At 32.1% G+C, this 14,019-nt stretch overlaps 2 protein-coding genes and 1 long non-coding RNA gene across 4 annotated transcripts; all 3 read left to right on the top strand.

Moving 5' to 3' along the window:
• Positions 1-2,020: 2,020 nt before the first annotated feature.
• On the top strand, positions 2,021-2,879 carry LOC112765696 (uncharacterized). Its single transcript, XM_029294589.2, has 2 exons — positions 2,021-2,637; positions 2,751-2,879. The coding sequence occupies exons 1-2, from the start codon at positions 2,041-2,043 to the stop codon at positions 2,769-2,771; spliced, it is 618 nt and encodes a 205-aa protein (XP_029150422.2). The 5' UTR covers positions 2,021-2,040; the 3' UTR covers positions 2,772-2,879.
• Positions 2,880-4,668: 1,789 nt separating this feature from the next.
• On the top strand, positions 4,669-5,405 carry LOC112766043 (uncharacterized). Its single transcript, XR_003184079.3, has 3 exons — positions 4,669-4,862; positions 5,029-5,140; positions 5,301-5,405. It is a non-coding gene; the product is annotated as an uncharacterized lncRNA (long non-coding RNA).
• A 4,517-nt stretch (positions 5,406-9,922) lies between these two features.
• LOC112765301 (WEB family protein At5g55860) lies at positions 9,923-13,813 on the top strand. 2 transcript variants are annotated; one of them, XM_025811211.3, is made up of 4 exons: positions 9,923-10,080; positions 10,199-10,261; positions 10,621-10,845; positions 11,817-13,813. In XM_025811211.3, the coding sequence occupies exons 3-4, from the start codon at positions 10,666-10,668 to the stop codon at positions 13,599-13,601; spliced, it is 1,965 nt and encodes a 654-aa protein (XP_025666996.1). In that variant the 5' UTR covers positions 9,923-10,080; positions 10,199-10,261; positions 10,621-10,665; the 3' UTR covers positions 13,602-13,813. The 2 variants fall into 2 exon arrangements, with proteins under 2 accessions (XP_025666996.1, XP_025666997.1); XM_025811212.3 differs by having other exon boundaries at positions 9,925-10,076.
• Positions 13,814-14,019: the final 206 nt, after the last annotated feature.

Here is a 14,019-nt window from a genome sequence, read left to right as displayed (position 1 = left end):
GTTTGGGTGTATTTATCTAATCGTTTGGGTGTATTTCTGAAGTTCCATTATCTTCAAAACGATTTCAAAGCTTGATTTCAGAAACCAAGAAAATCGAAAAAAAACGAAGCAAAGAGAGAATGCACGAAGGAGATTCAACAAATTTGGCAAAAAACTCGAAAAAAGAAACGAAATCTTTTGAAAAATGGAAGTTATATATTTGCGCGTTAATTGATTTGAATAGATTCAAAAGTCTGTTAAAGAGGCACGTAACATAGGCAGCGCGTTTAGTGGGTTTCGTTCTCTTTAGACTTGTAAAGCTTGTAAACGCAAAACACTTGTATGTAGAGATTTTTTCTAATAATAAATTTTTTTATTTAAATTATATTTTTCTTTCAATTTTATTTTCTATAGAAGAGAAAGATAGAAAAAATAGAGAATGATTGAAAATAGGGAGAAAGATAAAGATGAAGAATGAGAATGAGAGTGAGAGTTTGTTAATTTTGGAAGAAAAAATTTTATTTTAATTGTAAAAAAATATCCGATGACATATTTTGATTTGTCAAATTACTAATATAAAATATAAATTATATATAGAGTAAAAATAGTAGAGAGAAATAAAAAAATAGAGGTAGATGAGAGAATTTAAGAAGGGAGTTTATTAATTTTGAAAAAAAAATATTTTTTCTCAATTTTAATAAGAAAGTGTCATGTGACACATTTGATTATTAAATTAGATAGTAATATATGATACATAATATAGGTATATTTCAATTTTAATTTTAATGCAATTAAAGAATGTCATTTTGCATATTTTAATTGTCAAATTAGTAATTAGTCATTGATATTGATAATGATATTTAAAATAGATAGAGTGGTTGAAGAAATGAGAGAAATAGAAAAAGAAAGAGGGAGGAGGGGAGAACTCTTTAATTTTGGAGGAAAATATTTTATTTCAATTGTAATGAAGGAGTAACATGTGATATATTTTGGTTGTAAAATTAGTAAGGAGAAGGGAATAATTCTTTAATTTTGGAAGAAAATATTTAATTTTAATTATAACGAGACAATGTTATGTGGTACATTTTGATTATAAAATTAGTAGAGAGAAGAGAAAAATTCCTTAATTTTAGAAGAAAAAATTTGATTCGAATTACAATGAAAAATTGTGGACTGCATTATTCATTATACCTAGTTTATAGTTGACTTTTTAAAAATTACTTATACCTAGCTTATACTTTACTTTTAAGGAAAATTCTATGTGGTTAAAGTATATATTATATTGCATCTTTTCCATTCCTCTTAAGAACTAGGAAGCTTAAGGGCAACTATATGAACATCTTCATTGCTCATAAACACAATTCTTAAAAGTAATTAATATATTGTGTTTGCCAAAAATCATTTCATGGACAGTTTCCTTCTGAATATAACTATGAAAAGTATAGAAGAAGAAAATAAAGGTGATTGATAAATAATTCACAATAACTCAAGCCGAAAAAGAAATAACACTCATAATAACTTGGGGATTCGGTTAATAAATTCACTATCATGTCATACTAGTACTAAAATTTTTGCTGCAATTTTACAGTATATATCGTTATCAGTACAGAAGATATCATTACATGACCCCCAAAAAGAAAATGCACGAGATGAGTCATCTTTGTTAACAAACATCCCAATTCATAGTCTTTGCTTCAAAACATTCTCATTCTCAATAAGTACAAACTCAAAGCATACCATTAATATTTCATTTTCCAAAGGAAGTGGAATAAAATAACACAACTTTAAGGTGTATATAGTATAGTATATAGTACCATAATAAATTAATTAATAATATATATCCACATCTACCTCAGTTGATAATGGGTCATAGCTTGTGCAAGTTAAGAAATAACAACGACAATTAAGATTTGAAAGAACACATTATCCTATTTGTAGGTGAAATCCAAACCCCCACAAATGGCACTATCCAAAAAGATTAGACAGTAACTGATACATGTATAACTGACATCTTATTCTAATATTCTCTCAGATTTGGACTGGAACCCTTCAGGCACATCCATGACCGTGGGGCTTTCTGATGGCTCTGTATCCATTGTTTCTTTCCTTGAATCCAAGTTGGAAATACAAGAAGAATGGAAGGCACATGACTTTGAACTCTGGACAACCGCATTTGATATCCACCAACCAAATTTGGTATATACTGGCTCTGATGATTGTAAATTCAGTTGTTGGGATTTAAGGGATGGTCCTTCCAATCTGGTATTTCAGAATTCCAAAGCTCATAAAATGGGTATTTGTTGCATTCAAAAGAGTTCTCATGATCCAAATAGCTTAGTAACCGGTAGCTACGACGAAACCTTGAGGGTATGGGACTTGAGAACAATCTCAAAACCTGTTAATGAGACTTCAATTGGCTTAGGGGGAGGAGTTTGGAGGGTGAAGCACCATCCCTACATTCCAAACTTGGTCTTGGCTGCATGTATGCACAATGGTTTTGCAATTGTTTTCGTCAAGGGCAACGAAGTGTTGGAAACTTACAAGAAGCATGATTCCCTTGCATATGGAGTAGATTGGCAGAAAGGTGAAGCAAATCACAGAGTTGAGAGAACCAAACCAATTGTGGCTACTTGCTCATTCTATGACAAACTTGTTCGGGTATGGAAGCCAGAAAATGAGATTAACTTGTAAGCTTTATGCTTAATGTTTGTCTCAATCTGGAAAAAAAATGTAATGCTTAACTATTTATTTGTTGAATCATATGATTGCAGGAAGGTTGGAAGCATGAGTGACACAAAGCATTTCCACTTTTTTATTATTATTTCAAATCCCTTATTTATTGATTCCTTAACCTAATCAATGAAGAAAAAGATAATGATCATCATTATTTTAGGATTTTACTAATTTCATCAAAAAGATAATCTACATAAGAGACTAAGTTAATTTACTTTATTATAAAACTCATGACTAAATTAATTATTGAATAACAATTAAAATAAAGTTTATCGATATATGTTGGTGAAAAAAATTCAAAAGATATTGGACCATATTGGCACGACGTTGTTATTGTCATTTTATTAACAATGTCAAAGTAGATAATTATAAAACTCGACTTAATTAATCAATTTTAAAAATTTTAAGGATTAAATTGATTAGCTAGATAATTTGTTAGTGTTAAATTTAATTTTTGTTTGATTCTAAAGTATTTTTCAAAAAAAATTACGGATGAAAAAAATTATTTAACAGTTGTTAAAAAAAAGTATTCCATCGTTTAATAGTTGTGCAAAAGAAAATTATGAACGGAAAATATTGTTTAATTGTTAAAAAAAATTCAACTATAATCTACTTCTAAAGTTTTTATTAAAAAGAAATTAGTTAAAAAAAAAGTGATGGTTTATGAGCAAAACATACCAGGCCATGTGGGCCGAGGGTGCAGCAGCCTATTAACCCTTTACCCTCTAGCCTACACCCAAGTCCCGAGACCCAACTCTCAACTTGGAGAGGACAGGACAGCATATTGCAAATCCATTTAGCCCAACCAAGAATATCCAAACCCATGTTCCATCACAATAATGCCCCCACTCAGGTCACAAGCTTGCGATATTAAGTTCAAAAAATGTTACACCTTCTCATAAGTTTTATAAACCCGTGTGCTCTAATATATATGACCGAGGTGAGACTTGTCAAGCGAAGAATTTAGAACAATGTTATAAATATTTGAATAAAAAATTTGATCTCTAAAATCTATTTTTAAAATATATATATATCTGATTCTTTTCGCCTCATTTTTAAATCTTTTAGAGGCTTATTTATTGTTAATATTTTTTGTAATTTTTTTTGTTAATAATATAAATTTTCGAGTACCATTTTAGTAGTTTATTTTAGATAATTATAAAACTCGACCTAATTAATGAAATTTAAAAGTTATAAGGAAGTTTATTTGTTGTTAATATTTTTTGTGAATTTTTTTGTCAACAATATAAATTTTGGAGTACTATTTTACTAGTTTATTCTAGATAGTTATAAAATTCGACTTAATTAATGAATTTTAAAAGTTATAAAGATTAAATTGATTAGCCATAAATTTCATTAGTGTGAAATTTAATTTTTATTTGATTTAAAATTTTGTTTTCCAAAAAAATATGAATAGAAAAAATTATTTAATGGTTGTGCAAAAAAAAATATATGAAGACAATTTTTTTTAATTGTTGTTAAAAAAATTCGATTATAAAAAAAAATTTTAAAAGTTATAAAGATTAAATTGATTGGCTATAAATTTTATTAGTGTGAAATTTAATTTTTATTTGATTTAAAATTTTGTTTTCCAAAAAAATATGAATAGAAAAAATTATTTAATGGTTGTGCAAAAAAATATATATGAAGACAATTTTTTTTAATTGTTGTTAAAAAAATTCGATTATAAAAAAAATAAAAGGCCAAAAAGGCTGGTGGAGTGACCCGTTATCCCTTTATTGTTGTGAGTCAGGCACAACCGAGGCCCAACTCGGTACGAGAGAACAGGTTAACAAACACCCATTCAAGCCCAATTGTAACATCAATTCAAGCCCAATTGTATAGTAATGATGCCAATACTTGGCAAACATCATTGCTTCTCATTAATTATATAAACTCTTGTTCTTCAATATACATCACCGATGTGGGACTTCAAACTTAATGGCGGAAACCGAATCCACCAAAACCAGCAACGTAACCATCGTCTCACTCTACTCCAACTACCTCCGCAACCGTCTTCGCGCTTTCTACCCCTTCCATCCATCCAATCTCCTCCGCTTCCTCTCCAACCTCGCCGCTCCTTTCCGATCGATCCACCACCGCCAATGCATACCTCTTCCTCTCCCTTCCAATTTCCGCGACTCTTCCATGTATGCTCATTTTCATTTTCCGATAACTTCTAACTGAATTAAAATCGATGTCACGTGCTTCGATTCTACTCATGAATTTAATTTCTCCGCGTTGTATAATTCTTTTTTTTTTCACGTGCAATGAATGCTAGGTTTAGGTTTTGATTATGATGATGTTATCTTGCAGGATCATAAAGGAATCTAGAGTGCATGGTGTATTGGAGGATATACTGGAACATGTTTTGTTGAACTTGCATAGTATAGAGAAGAATCTCCAGTTTTGGCAATCTAAATCAGAGGTTTTATTTTATTTTATTTTATTGTTTTCATTCGTTATTATCATGATTTTGTTTTGATACACTTTTTAAGATTTACAGTTTTTCAGCATCTTTAGTCATGATATTCAAATATGTGTGTGTTCTGCAAATATTTATGCTTGTAACTTGTTTATGTGTTCAGAAATCGGATGCTAGTAAAGCTTATTTCATGGTTTTTGAGAGGGGTCCGAGCGCTTTTATCAACCAAACAGCTAAGTTGTTGTGCGGAAATGCTGCTTAAGGATCTGTTTTCAACTTTTCATACATGAGAGGGTAACGGTTTTGAGTAGCTTGAGATATGCTCTGGCAACATTCTTAGCTCAGGTGTGCTCTGCTGAAAATTCCCCCCTTAGTTTTAAATCATTATAATAATTGTTTTTTGCGATCACATCAAGGAATGTAGTTTTGTTATTAAGTAATTTTCATCAAGTTGAGACATAAACTTATGATTTCAGTTGTTGACTTAAACTCTTGACTTGGCTTTCAGTTTTATGTGGAAGTTGATAAAATTGGAGAGGAGTTGGTGAAAGATCCACAGCAAGAGAACATAAAATAAAAAGACACCATATGCAACTCAAAATCTTAAAATGTCAAATTAATGGGTCTCTCATCTTATAAACTCCTCACTCTTCTATGCTTTCTTTGATGTGGGACTAACTTCAACACTCCTCACACTTGCAACACTAACAGAAAGTTCAATCGGTCACCTACATGCAGCGCATCAGGTATACATGAATAAACTAATTGTTCCTTTTTCATGTTATTCTCATTGCTATCGGCCAAATTTTGTTAAAGTACAGTTTACTCCAGTAAATTTTCAACTTGTATTTGGCAATTTTTTTTCCATATTTAACCTTTTCTTCCTGGAACCAACATTCACTTTTCAGACTGATTCTTCTGTTGATGGAAGCTATTCAATTCCACTACTGTTTAAGAAGCTGCCGGAAATAAATCAGGAGTATTCCCAGTGGACAGATTGTGAAATCAGGGATGCTATCAATTCTATATATCAAAATTTACAAAAGCTGGATTCTTACATATCTGTTCTTGTAAGAGCCTCTATCTTATGATGTCTTGTCAATTTCTCAAGGAGATGACTGTCATAAATTTTTGCTTATATTTGTATGGTAGTTAGAAAGTGTTTATATATTAGAGTTCTACTAATAAAACTGGCCTTCTAATAGTTTACTCAACCTGATTTTTGCTCTTAATCTATTGATAATTAGCAACAACAAGATAAATAGTATCAACAAGACGTATTTGATAATAATTTATTCCTAAAGGATCATGTTCTACAAACAGTGGAGAAAATGGCTTGTCTTCTATATTCTTCCTGCCTCTCCTCTCCATTCAAAGAGAAGAATGGAACAATGATTGATATTTTCTATAGTCTAGTTGATTTGTGATGCACTTAGGTAGAATACAATTAAAATCCATCACAGATAAGGACAATATTTAGATTGTTATTTCCCATCTTAATTTAAGCTTGTAATATTTTTATTTTATTTTATAAATTTAATTTTGATGCACCTGACAGTGTAAAACTTCTACACAATTGTCCAATCATATTCGTTCTTTTGGATAACCATTCACGCAATCAAACTAAAAGGTGGTTATTTTGCTGATGTGACAATATGCACGTGTAGAACTGCTTTACACTGACTGCCCATCAAAATTAAATTCTTTATTTTACTATCTAAATTTTACTCGTACTTTTGTACTTGTACTTATACTTCCATACTTATACTTCTATAAGCCGAGGTTGTCAGTTAGCAGGCCGGCCGAAGCGTGTGTAAAGAATATCGAATGAAGAGAAGAGAAATGAAAATATAGATTAGAAATATAAGCGGTGAAAATTTAAAATTAAATAAAAAATTATGTATATAATAACAATAATAGGAGGCTTGCTACACATACAAGCCTTTTTGGTTTACAAGCTATACAAGTTGCTCCAAGTCCAAGAAAAAAACATGCACACCACTCTTTTAGAATCAAGCGTCAAACGCACACGCCTTAATCACCTTTCCACAACACGTTCACTCTTCCTCTTCTTCTTCAATCAAAACGCAAACCGTCAAGATTCAAGGGACATTCGAAACAAACTAAGATTCTGGAGAAACGTTCCAACTCCTCGCGAAAAGTAGAAGAAATTAAGAAAAAAAGATACAAATCTCTATAAAAAATCACCAGAAAAAACGAAAAAACATTATTCAAGATACTGTTTTACTGTTTTTTTAGGTTTTTCTTTTAGATTGTCTCTATCATGTACTTCATCCTTAACCAGCAAAACATTAAAAGATTTCAAGAAGAAATATACTGTTTCTCCCTGTTTTGGGTGTATTTCTTAAATCCTTTGGGTGTATTTCTGTAATCTTTTGGGTGTATTTCTGTAACCGTTTTGGTATATTTCTGCAATCCTTTATGTAACCGTTTGGGTGTATTTATGTAATCGTTTGAGTGTATTTTTAAAGTTCCATTATCTTCAAAACTTGATTTCAGAAACTATGAAAATCAAAAAAGAAAACAAAGCAAAGAGAGAACGCACGAAGGAGATCTAACAAATTTGGCAAGAAACTCGAAAAAAGAAACGAAATCTTTTAAAAAATGGAAGTTATATATTTGCGCGTTAATTGATTTGAATAGATTTAAAATTCTGTTAAAGAGGCACGTAACATAAGCAGTGCGTTTAGTGGGTTTCGTTCTCTTCAGACTTGTAAAGCTTGTAAACGCAAAACACTTGTATGTAGAGATTTTCTCTAATAATAATATTTTTTATTTAAATTATATTATTTTGTCAATTTTATTTTTTGTATAAGAGAAAGATAGAAAAAATAGAGAATGAGAGAAAAAAGGGAGAAAGATAAAGATGAAGAATGAGAACGAGAGTGAGAGTTTGTTAATTTTGGAAGAAAAAAATTTATTTTAATTGTAAAAAAATATCCGATGACATATTTTGATTTGTCAAATTACTAATATAAAATATAAATTATATATAGAGTAAAAATAGTAGAGATAAATAAAAAAATGGAGGTAGATGAGAGAATTTATGAAGGGAGTTTATTAATTTTGAAAAAAATATTTTCTCTCAATTTTAATAAGAAAGTGTCATGTGACACATTTAATTATTAAATTAGATAGTAATATATGATACATAATATAGGTATATTTCAATTTTAATTTTAATATTTCAATTTTAGTTTTAATGCAATTAAAGAATGTCATTTTGCATATTTTAATTGTCAAATTAGTAATTAGTCATTGATATTGATAATGATATTCAAAATAGATAGAGTGGTCGAAGGAATGAGAGAAATAGAAAAAGAAAGAGGGAGGAGAGGAGAACTCTTTTAATTTTGGAGGGAAAGATTTGATTTCAATTGCAACGAGGGAGTGACATGTGGCATATTTTTGTTGTAAAATTATTAAATTAGTAAAGAGAAGGAAATGATTCTTTAATTTTAGAGGAAAATATTTAATTTCAATTACAATGAAACAATGTTATGTGGCACATTTTGATTGTAAAACTAATAAAGAAGATGAGAGAATTCCTTAATTTTGGAGGAAAAATTTTGATTCCAATTGCAATGAGAAATTGTAGACTACATTATTCATTATACCTAGTTTATAGTTGACTTTTTAAAAATTACTTATACCTAGCTTATACTTTACTTTTAAGGGAAATTCTATGTGGTTAAAAGTATATATTATATTGCATCTTTTCCATTCCTCTTAAGAACTAGGAAGCTTAAGTGCAACTATATGAACATCTTCATTGCTCAAAAACACAATTTTTAAAAGTAATTTATATATTGTGTTTGCCAAAAATCATTTCATGGACCGTTTCCTTCTGAATATAACTCTATGAAAAGTATAGAAGAAGAAAATAAAGGTGATTGATAAATAACTCACAATAACTCAAGACCAAAAAAGAAATAACACTCATAATAACTTGGTGATTCGGTTAATAAATTCACTATCATGTCATAGTAGTACTAAAATTTTTGCTGCAATTTTACAGTATATATTGTTATCAGTACAGAAGATATCATTACATGACCCCCAAAAAGAAAATGCATGAGATGAGTCATCTTTGTTAACAAAGATCCCAATTCATAGTCTTTGCTTCAAAACATTCTCATTCTCAATAAGTACAAACTCAAAGCATACCATTAATATTTCATTTTCCAAAGGAAGTGGAATAAAATAACACAACTTTAAGGTGTATATGGTATATAGTACCATAATAAATTAATTAATAATATATATCCACATCTACCTCAGTTGATAATGAGACATAGCTAGTGCAAGTTAAGAAATAACAACAACAATTAAGATTTGAAAGAACACATTATCCTATTTGTAGGTGAAATCCAAACCCCACAAATGGCACTATCCAAAAGATTAGACAGTGATAACTGATAACTGATACATGTATAACTGACATCTTATTCTAATATTCTCTCAGATTTGGCCCTTTATGATTTTCCCATAATTATCATTACTCCTTTGAATCAATGAATCTCTCAAATCTTTACATACCTTAAATTACACTATTCTTTTTTAATATATCAATTATCAATTATTAGCTTAATGTTCAATGTCAATCATAACTTAATATAGTCTCATTATTTTCTGGACGGTGCTGGTGCTAACGTGGGGACCCATTTTCCATTGCAACCTTTTTTTCTGACAGAATCTTCCACTACGCTCCACTTACTTTTGTGTGTCCCCATAAGCATTGGGGAAAAGGACAACATAGTCCACAAGGTACAAGGAATGAATAACAGAAGCGGGGAGTAAAATTTTGAATAGGAAAAAGGGTGCACGTGAATATTACCCTTTTTAAATCACACTGTTTCGGAACCTTGCTTGCTTGCTGATACAAAATTTGTCTTCAACATCTTTCAATTCAAACACAGTAAGTAAGTAACACAGAACCCCATTTTTTAATTCTCTCTTTCTTTTCCTTTTATTTTCCTTCATTGCAAGCAAGGAGCATTGTTTGGATTCTTATTTTTACTCTGCAATTCAATGCCATAGGTTTCATCTGTGTCTTGGAAATTGTAAAGGAGCTAGCTTTACAAATTACAAGGCCTGAAAAAGGTGAATTTTTTCCCCTCTGGATTTTTAGTTTTCGCTATTTTTCTTTCGGATTCAGATAAAGCTAGAAACTTTCCTACTTGTTCTTTCCGTTTGCGATTTTGGGGTTCCATAGAATCAGAAGTTTCGATGAGTACGAGGATTGGCATTTTTTTTAAGAAACCACTTCTGAATCTAACGAAGGGGGTTTTCTTCTCTCTCTCTCTCTAATTTGGTGTGTTTTTCGGTTTATGATGCTATTTTTTTCCCCTTTTCATTTATTTGGGACTATCTGAGATTGATGTTTATAATGTGTTACTTGTAAACATGTTTGATGAGAATTTGATTTCAATTGTTACTTGTAACATTTTGCTTTTAAGCAGGTTAGGCTTCAAAAGTCACCAATAACATCTGAATTCTACCCTGCAATGGTGGCAAAAATAAGGCAAAGTGCTATCAGCTCTCCTAAACCAACAAAACCAGAGGTTGGAGAGATTGATACTAGTCCACCTATTCAGTCAGTTAAAGATGCCGTTTCTCTATTTGGTGAAGGTGCTTTCTCCGGCGAGAAACCTTCCATTAAGAAGGCTAAACCTTATTCTGCTGAGGTAACACTGGCTTTTTCTTATAATTGTGTGTGCTTTCAAATTAATGGATTAGTAGCTTTAGTGAAAAGTTCTTTCTTAGAATCTCTGTTATGTTAGGAATCTAATGCATTCTGGTGTGACGTCACGAATTGAATGCAAACTCGTGTGGCATTATAAACCAATGCATTCTTGTTGGTGTTATGAATCTAATGCTAGCTGGTGTAGTGGTATAAAATCATTGATCTGTTTTTCCTTTGAAGAAAAAAAAGAAAAGCGCCCGCCAGGAAACATGTGGTTTGAGCTCTTCAAACTAATATATGATTAGGCATTAGACGTTGATGAAGAGTTCAACAGCACCCAATCTTTAAGCTTTGATTTGATATTCAATTTCATGTCCTCATTTAACAGAGAATATCTGGTGTGATGTCATGAATCGAATGCAAACTCGTGTGGCATTACAAATCAATGCATTCTTGTGTGAGTTATGAATCTAAGGCATTTTTTTCTGATATCATGAATATAATGCTAGCTGGTGCAATGTCATGAAAATCATTGATCCGTAAATCCTTCAAGGAAAAAAAATTGAGCAGGGAAACATGTGGTGTTATTATTAGTTGATAAGCTTTTTAAACTTATATGTATTATTAGGCATTGAAGTGTTGACGAAGAGTTCAATGGCATTGAATTTTTATGCATTGACTTGATAGCTGATGGCATGTCCTCATTTAAGAGAGAATATCTTGTGTATGTGAAGGCTGGGACAAGTTTTTGTGGATTCTAGGGACCTTGAGAATTTTCCTAGTCATATTTTCATCTCCATATTAGATAGCCTTTTACCGGAGAAAAGCTATTCTAGGTGTTCTAATTGGACAAGCTTTTCTAACTTCTAGGCTAAGCTATCTGCTCAATATTTTCGTTTTCTTCGTTCCGAGCTTAGCTATGATGTACTCTCTCCTTATTATTGTAACTTACAATTGTTGTTATTTTGTTAGAGAGTTTTGGCAAAAGAAACACAACTTCACTTAGCTGAGAAAGAGCTGAACAAATTGAAGGATCAACTAAAGAATGCAGAAACTACTAAGGTTCAAGCCCTAGCGGAGCTTCAAAGGCATAAAAAAGCAGTTGAGGATCTTTCACAAAAGCTAAATGTTCTCAACGAGTCAAGAGAATTATCAACTAAAGCAACAGAAGCTTCAAATTGTCAAGCCAAACAGCTTAAAGAAGAAAAATGTGGTGATCCTGTTGGAAGCAATGGTGCTTGGAAAGAAGACTTGGAAACCGCAGTTAAAAGATATGCATCTGTTATTACAGAACTCGATGTTGCAAAGCAAGAACTGAGGAATATTCGTCAGGAGTATAATACTTCCTTGGAAGCAAGAGTTTCGGCTTTCAAGCAAGCAGTAGAAGCTGAAGATGCAATGAAGGCAAACACTGAAAGAGCATCTGAGCTATCAAAAGAAATTTTAGCCGTGCAGGAATCAATTGAACGAATGAGGCTTACAGCTCCATTGGCACATCAACCACAAGAAAGCATATTAACTGATAAAGAAGTTCTACGACAATCATATAGAGCAGCCTTTGAAGAATCACGAAGGAAATTGCTTGCTTTAAAGAAGGAATTCAGTCCGGACCAAACAGAAAATCTTGAAATGCAGCTGAATGAGACAACAAATAAAATTGGGGCTCTGCAAAAGGAAATAGAAAATAAAAAGACATCAGACTTGGATTCTCTGAAAAGCGTCACTTCGGGGCTTGATAATGCTAAAGAATCCCTGCAGAAAGTAGCAGAAGAGGAAAGCTCCCTAAGAAGTTTGGTTGAGGCTCTTAAGGTTGAACTGGAGTACGTGAGAAGAGAACATGCTGAATTGAAGAAGAAAGAATCTGAAACTGAATCTATTGTTGGAAATCTGCATGTCAAGCTTCGGAAAAGTAAGTCTGAGCTTGAAGCATACTTGGCAGAAGAATCTAAAGTCAGAGGTGCATCTGAGGAAATGATCTTGACATTGAACCGGTTGTCATCCGAAACTGAGAATGCAAAGCAGGAAGCTGAAGATATGAAGAACATGGAAGCTGAACTGAAGATGGAAGCTGAAGTAACTAAGCTTGCCTTAGAAGATGCAGAAATAAAGCTTAAAGTAGCATTAGAAGAAGCCGAAGCAGCGAGAGCATCAGAGGCAAGCAGTATTGATCAGATTAGGGTCTTATCTGAGAGGACTAATGCTGCTCGTGCATCAACCTCCGAGCATGGTGCTAAAATTACAATCTCAAAGGAGGAATATGAGTCCTTATCTCGAAAGGTTGAGGAATCAGATAGATTAGCTGACATGAAAGTGGCTGCTGCCAAGGCACAGGTTGAAGCTATCAGGGTGAGTGAAAATGAGGCTCTCAAAAGATTAGAGGCAACACAGAAGGAGATTGATGATATAAAGACTGCAACACTAGAGACCTTGAAAAGCGCTGAGATGGCCGAAGCAGCAAAGAAGGCAGTGGAAACTGAGCTAAAAAGGTGGCGTGAGCGGGAGCAGAAGAAAGCAGAAGAGGCTGCAGCTCGAATATTGGCCGAAACACAGATGTCACCAAGAGTGTCTCCTCAGCACTACAGGATTCAACAGCACAATCCAACTCCAAAAAAGGTTGAAGTGCAAAAGCTTGAAAAGGGAAAGGTTTCAGTTTCAAAGAAAGTTCTGTTGCCCAACATTAGTGGCATTTTCCATCGGAAAAAGAACCAGGTTGATGGAGGATCTCCCTCTTACCTTCCAGGAGAGGAACCTCTTTGAAATGTGAATGGATTTGTATAAAGTTGAGACCAATTTAGATTTTGCATTCATAACCTTTTGAGCTGTGAATAGTTTGGTAACAATCACAAGTTCAGGGATGTAAAGTGTGAATGGAAATCAAGTAGTGGATCATCATATTATTGAGGTTTCATGGCCGGTAACATATAAACTATTTTTCTTCATAATAAACTATTCAAAGATTCTTAGTAGTATACCTTATTCCATCTACTTCATTTTTATCCACACATTTTTTGCTCGTTTCTTTATGCCTTATTTTCTTAGATGGAGAAACATGAGAATTCTACTACAACAAAGCTACAAAATTTCTCAAATGTTTCCATGAGAAATTTTTGTGAGTAATGATAACTCTAACTACTTTGGACTATCATTTACCAGGTCAATTTACATTTTTGCAATG

The sequence above is a fragment of the Arachis hypogaea genome, chromosome 17 (genome assembly GCF_003086295.3).
Source record: "Arachis hypogaea cultivar Tifrunner chromosome 17, arahy.Tifrunner.gnm2.J5K5, whole genome shotgun sequence".
Classification (NCBI taxonomy): Eukaryota; Viridiplantae; Streptophyta; class Magnoliopsida; order Fabales; family Fabaceae; genus Arachis; species Arachis hypogaea.
The sequence above is the reverse complement of the archived record's forward strand: the minus strand, read 5'-3'. Positions and strand labels throughout refer to the sequence as shown.

Coding starts and splice junctions, on each gene's coding strand:
- LOC112765696 (XM_029294589.2), top strand. CDS start 2,041: ATGACCGTGGGGCTTTCTGATGGCTCTGTATCCATTGTTTCTTTCCTT. Junction 2,638..2,750: donor TCTATGACAAACTTGTTCGG/GTATGGAAGCCA, acceptor ATATGATTGCAG/GAAGGTTGGAAGCATGAGTG.
- LOC112765301 (XM_025811211.3), top strand. CDS start 10,666: ATGGTGGCAAAAATAAGGCAAAGTGCTATCAGCTCTCCTAAACCAACA. Junction 10,846..11,816: donor CTAAACCTTATTCTGCTGAG/GTAACACTGGCT, acceptor TTATTTTGTTAG/AGAGTTTTGGCAAAAGAAAC.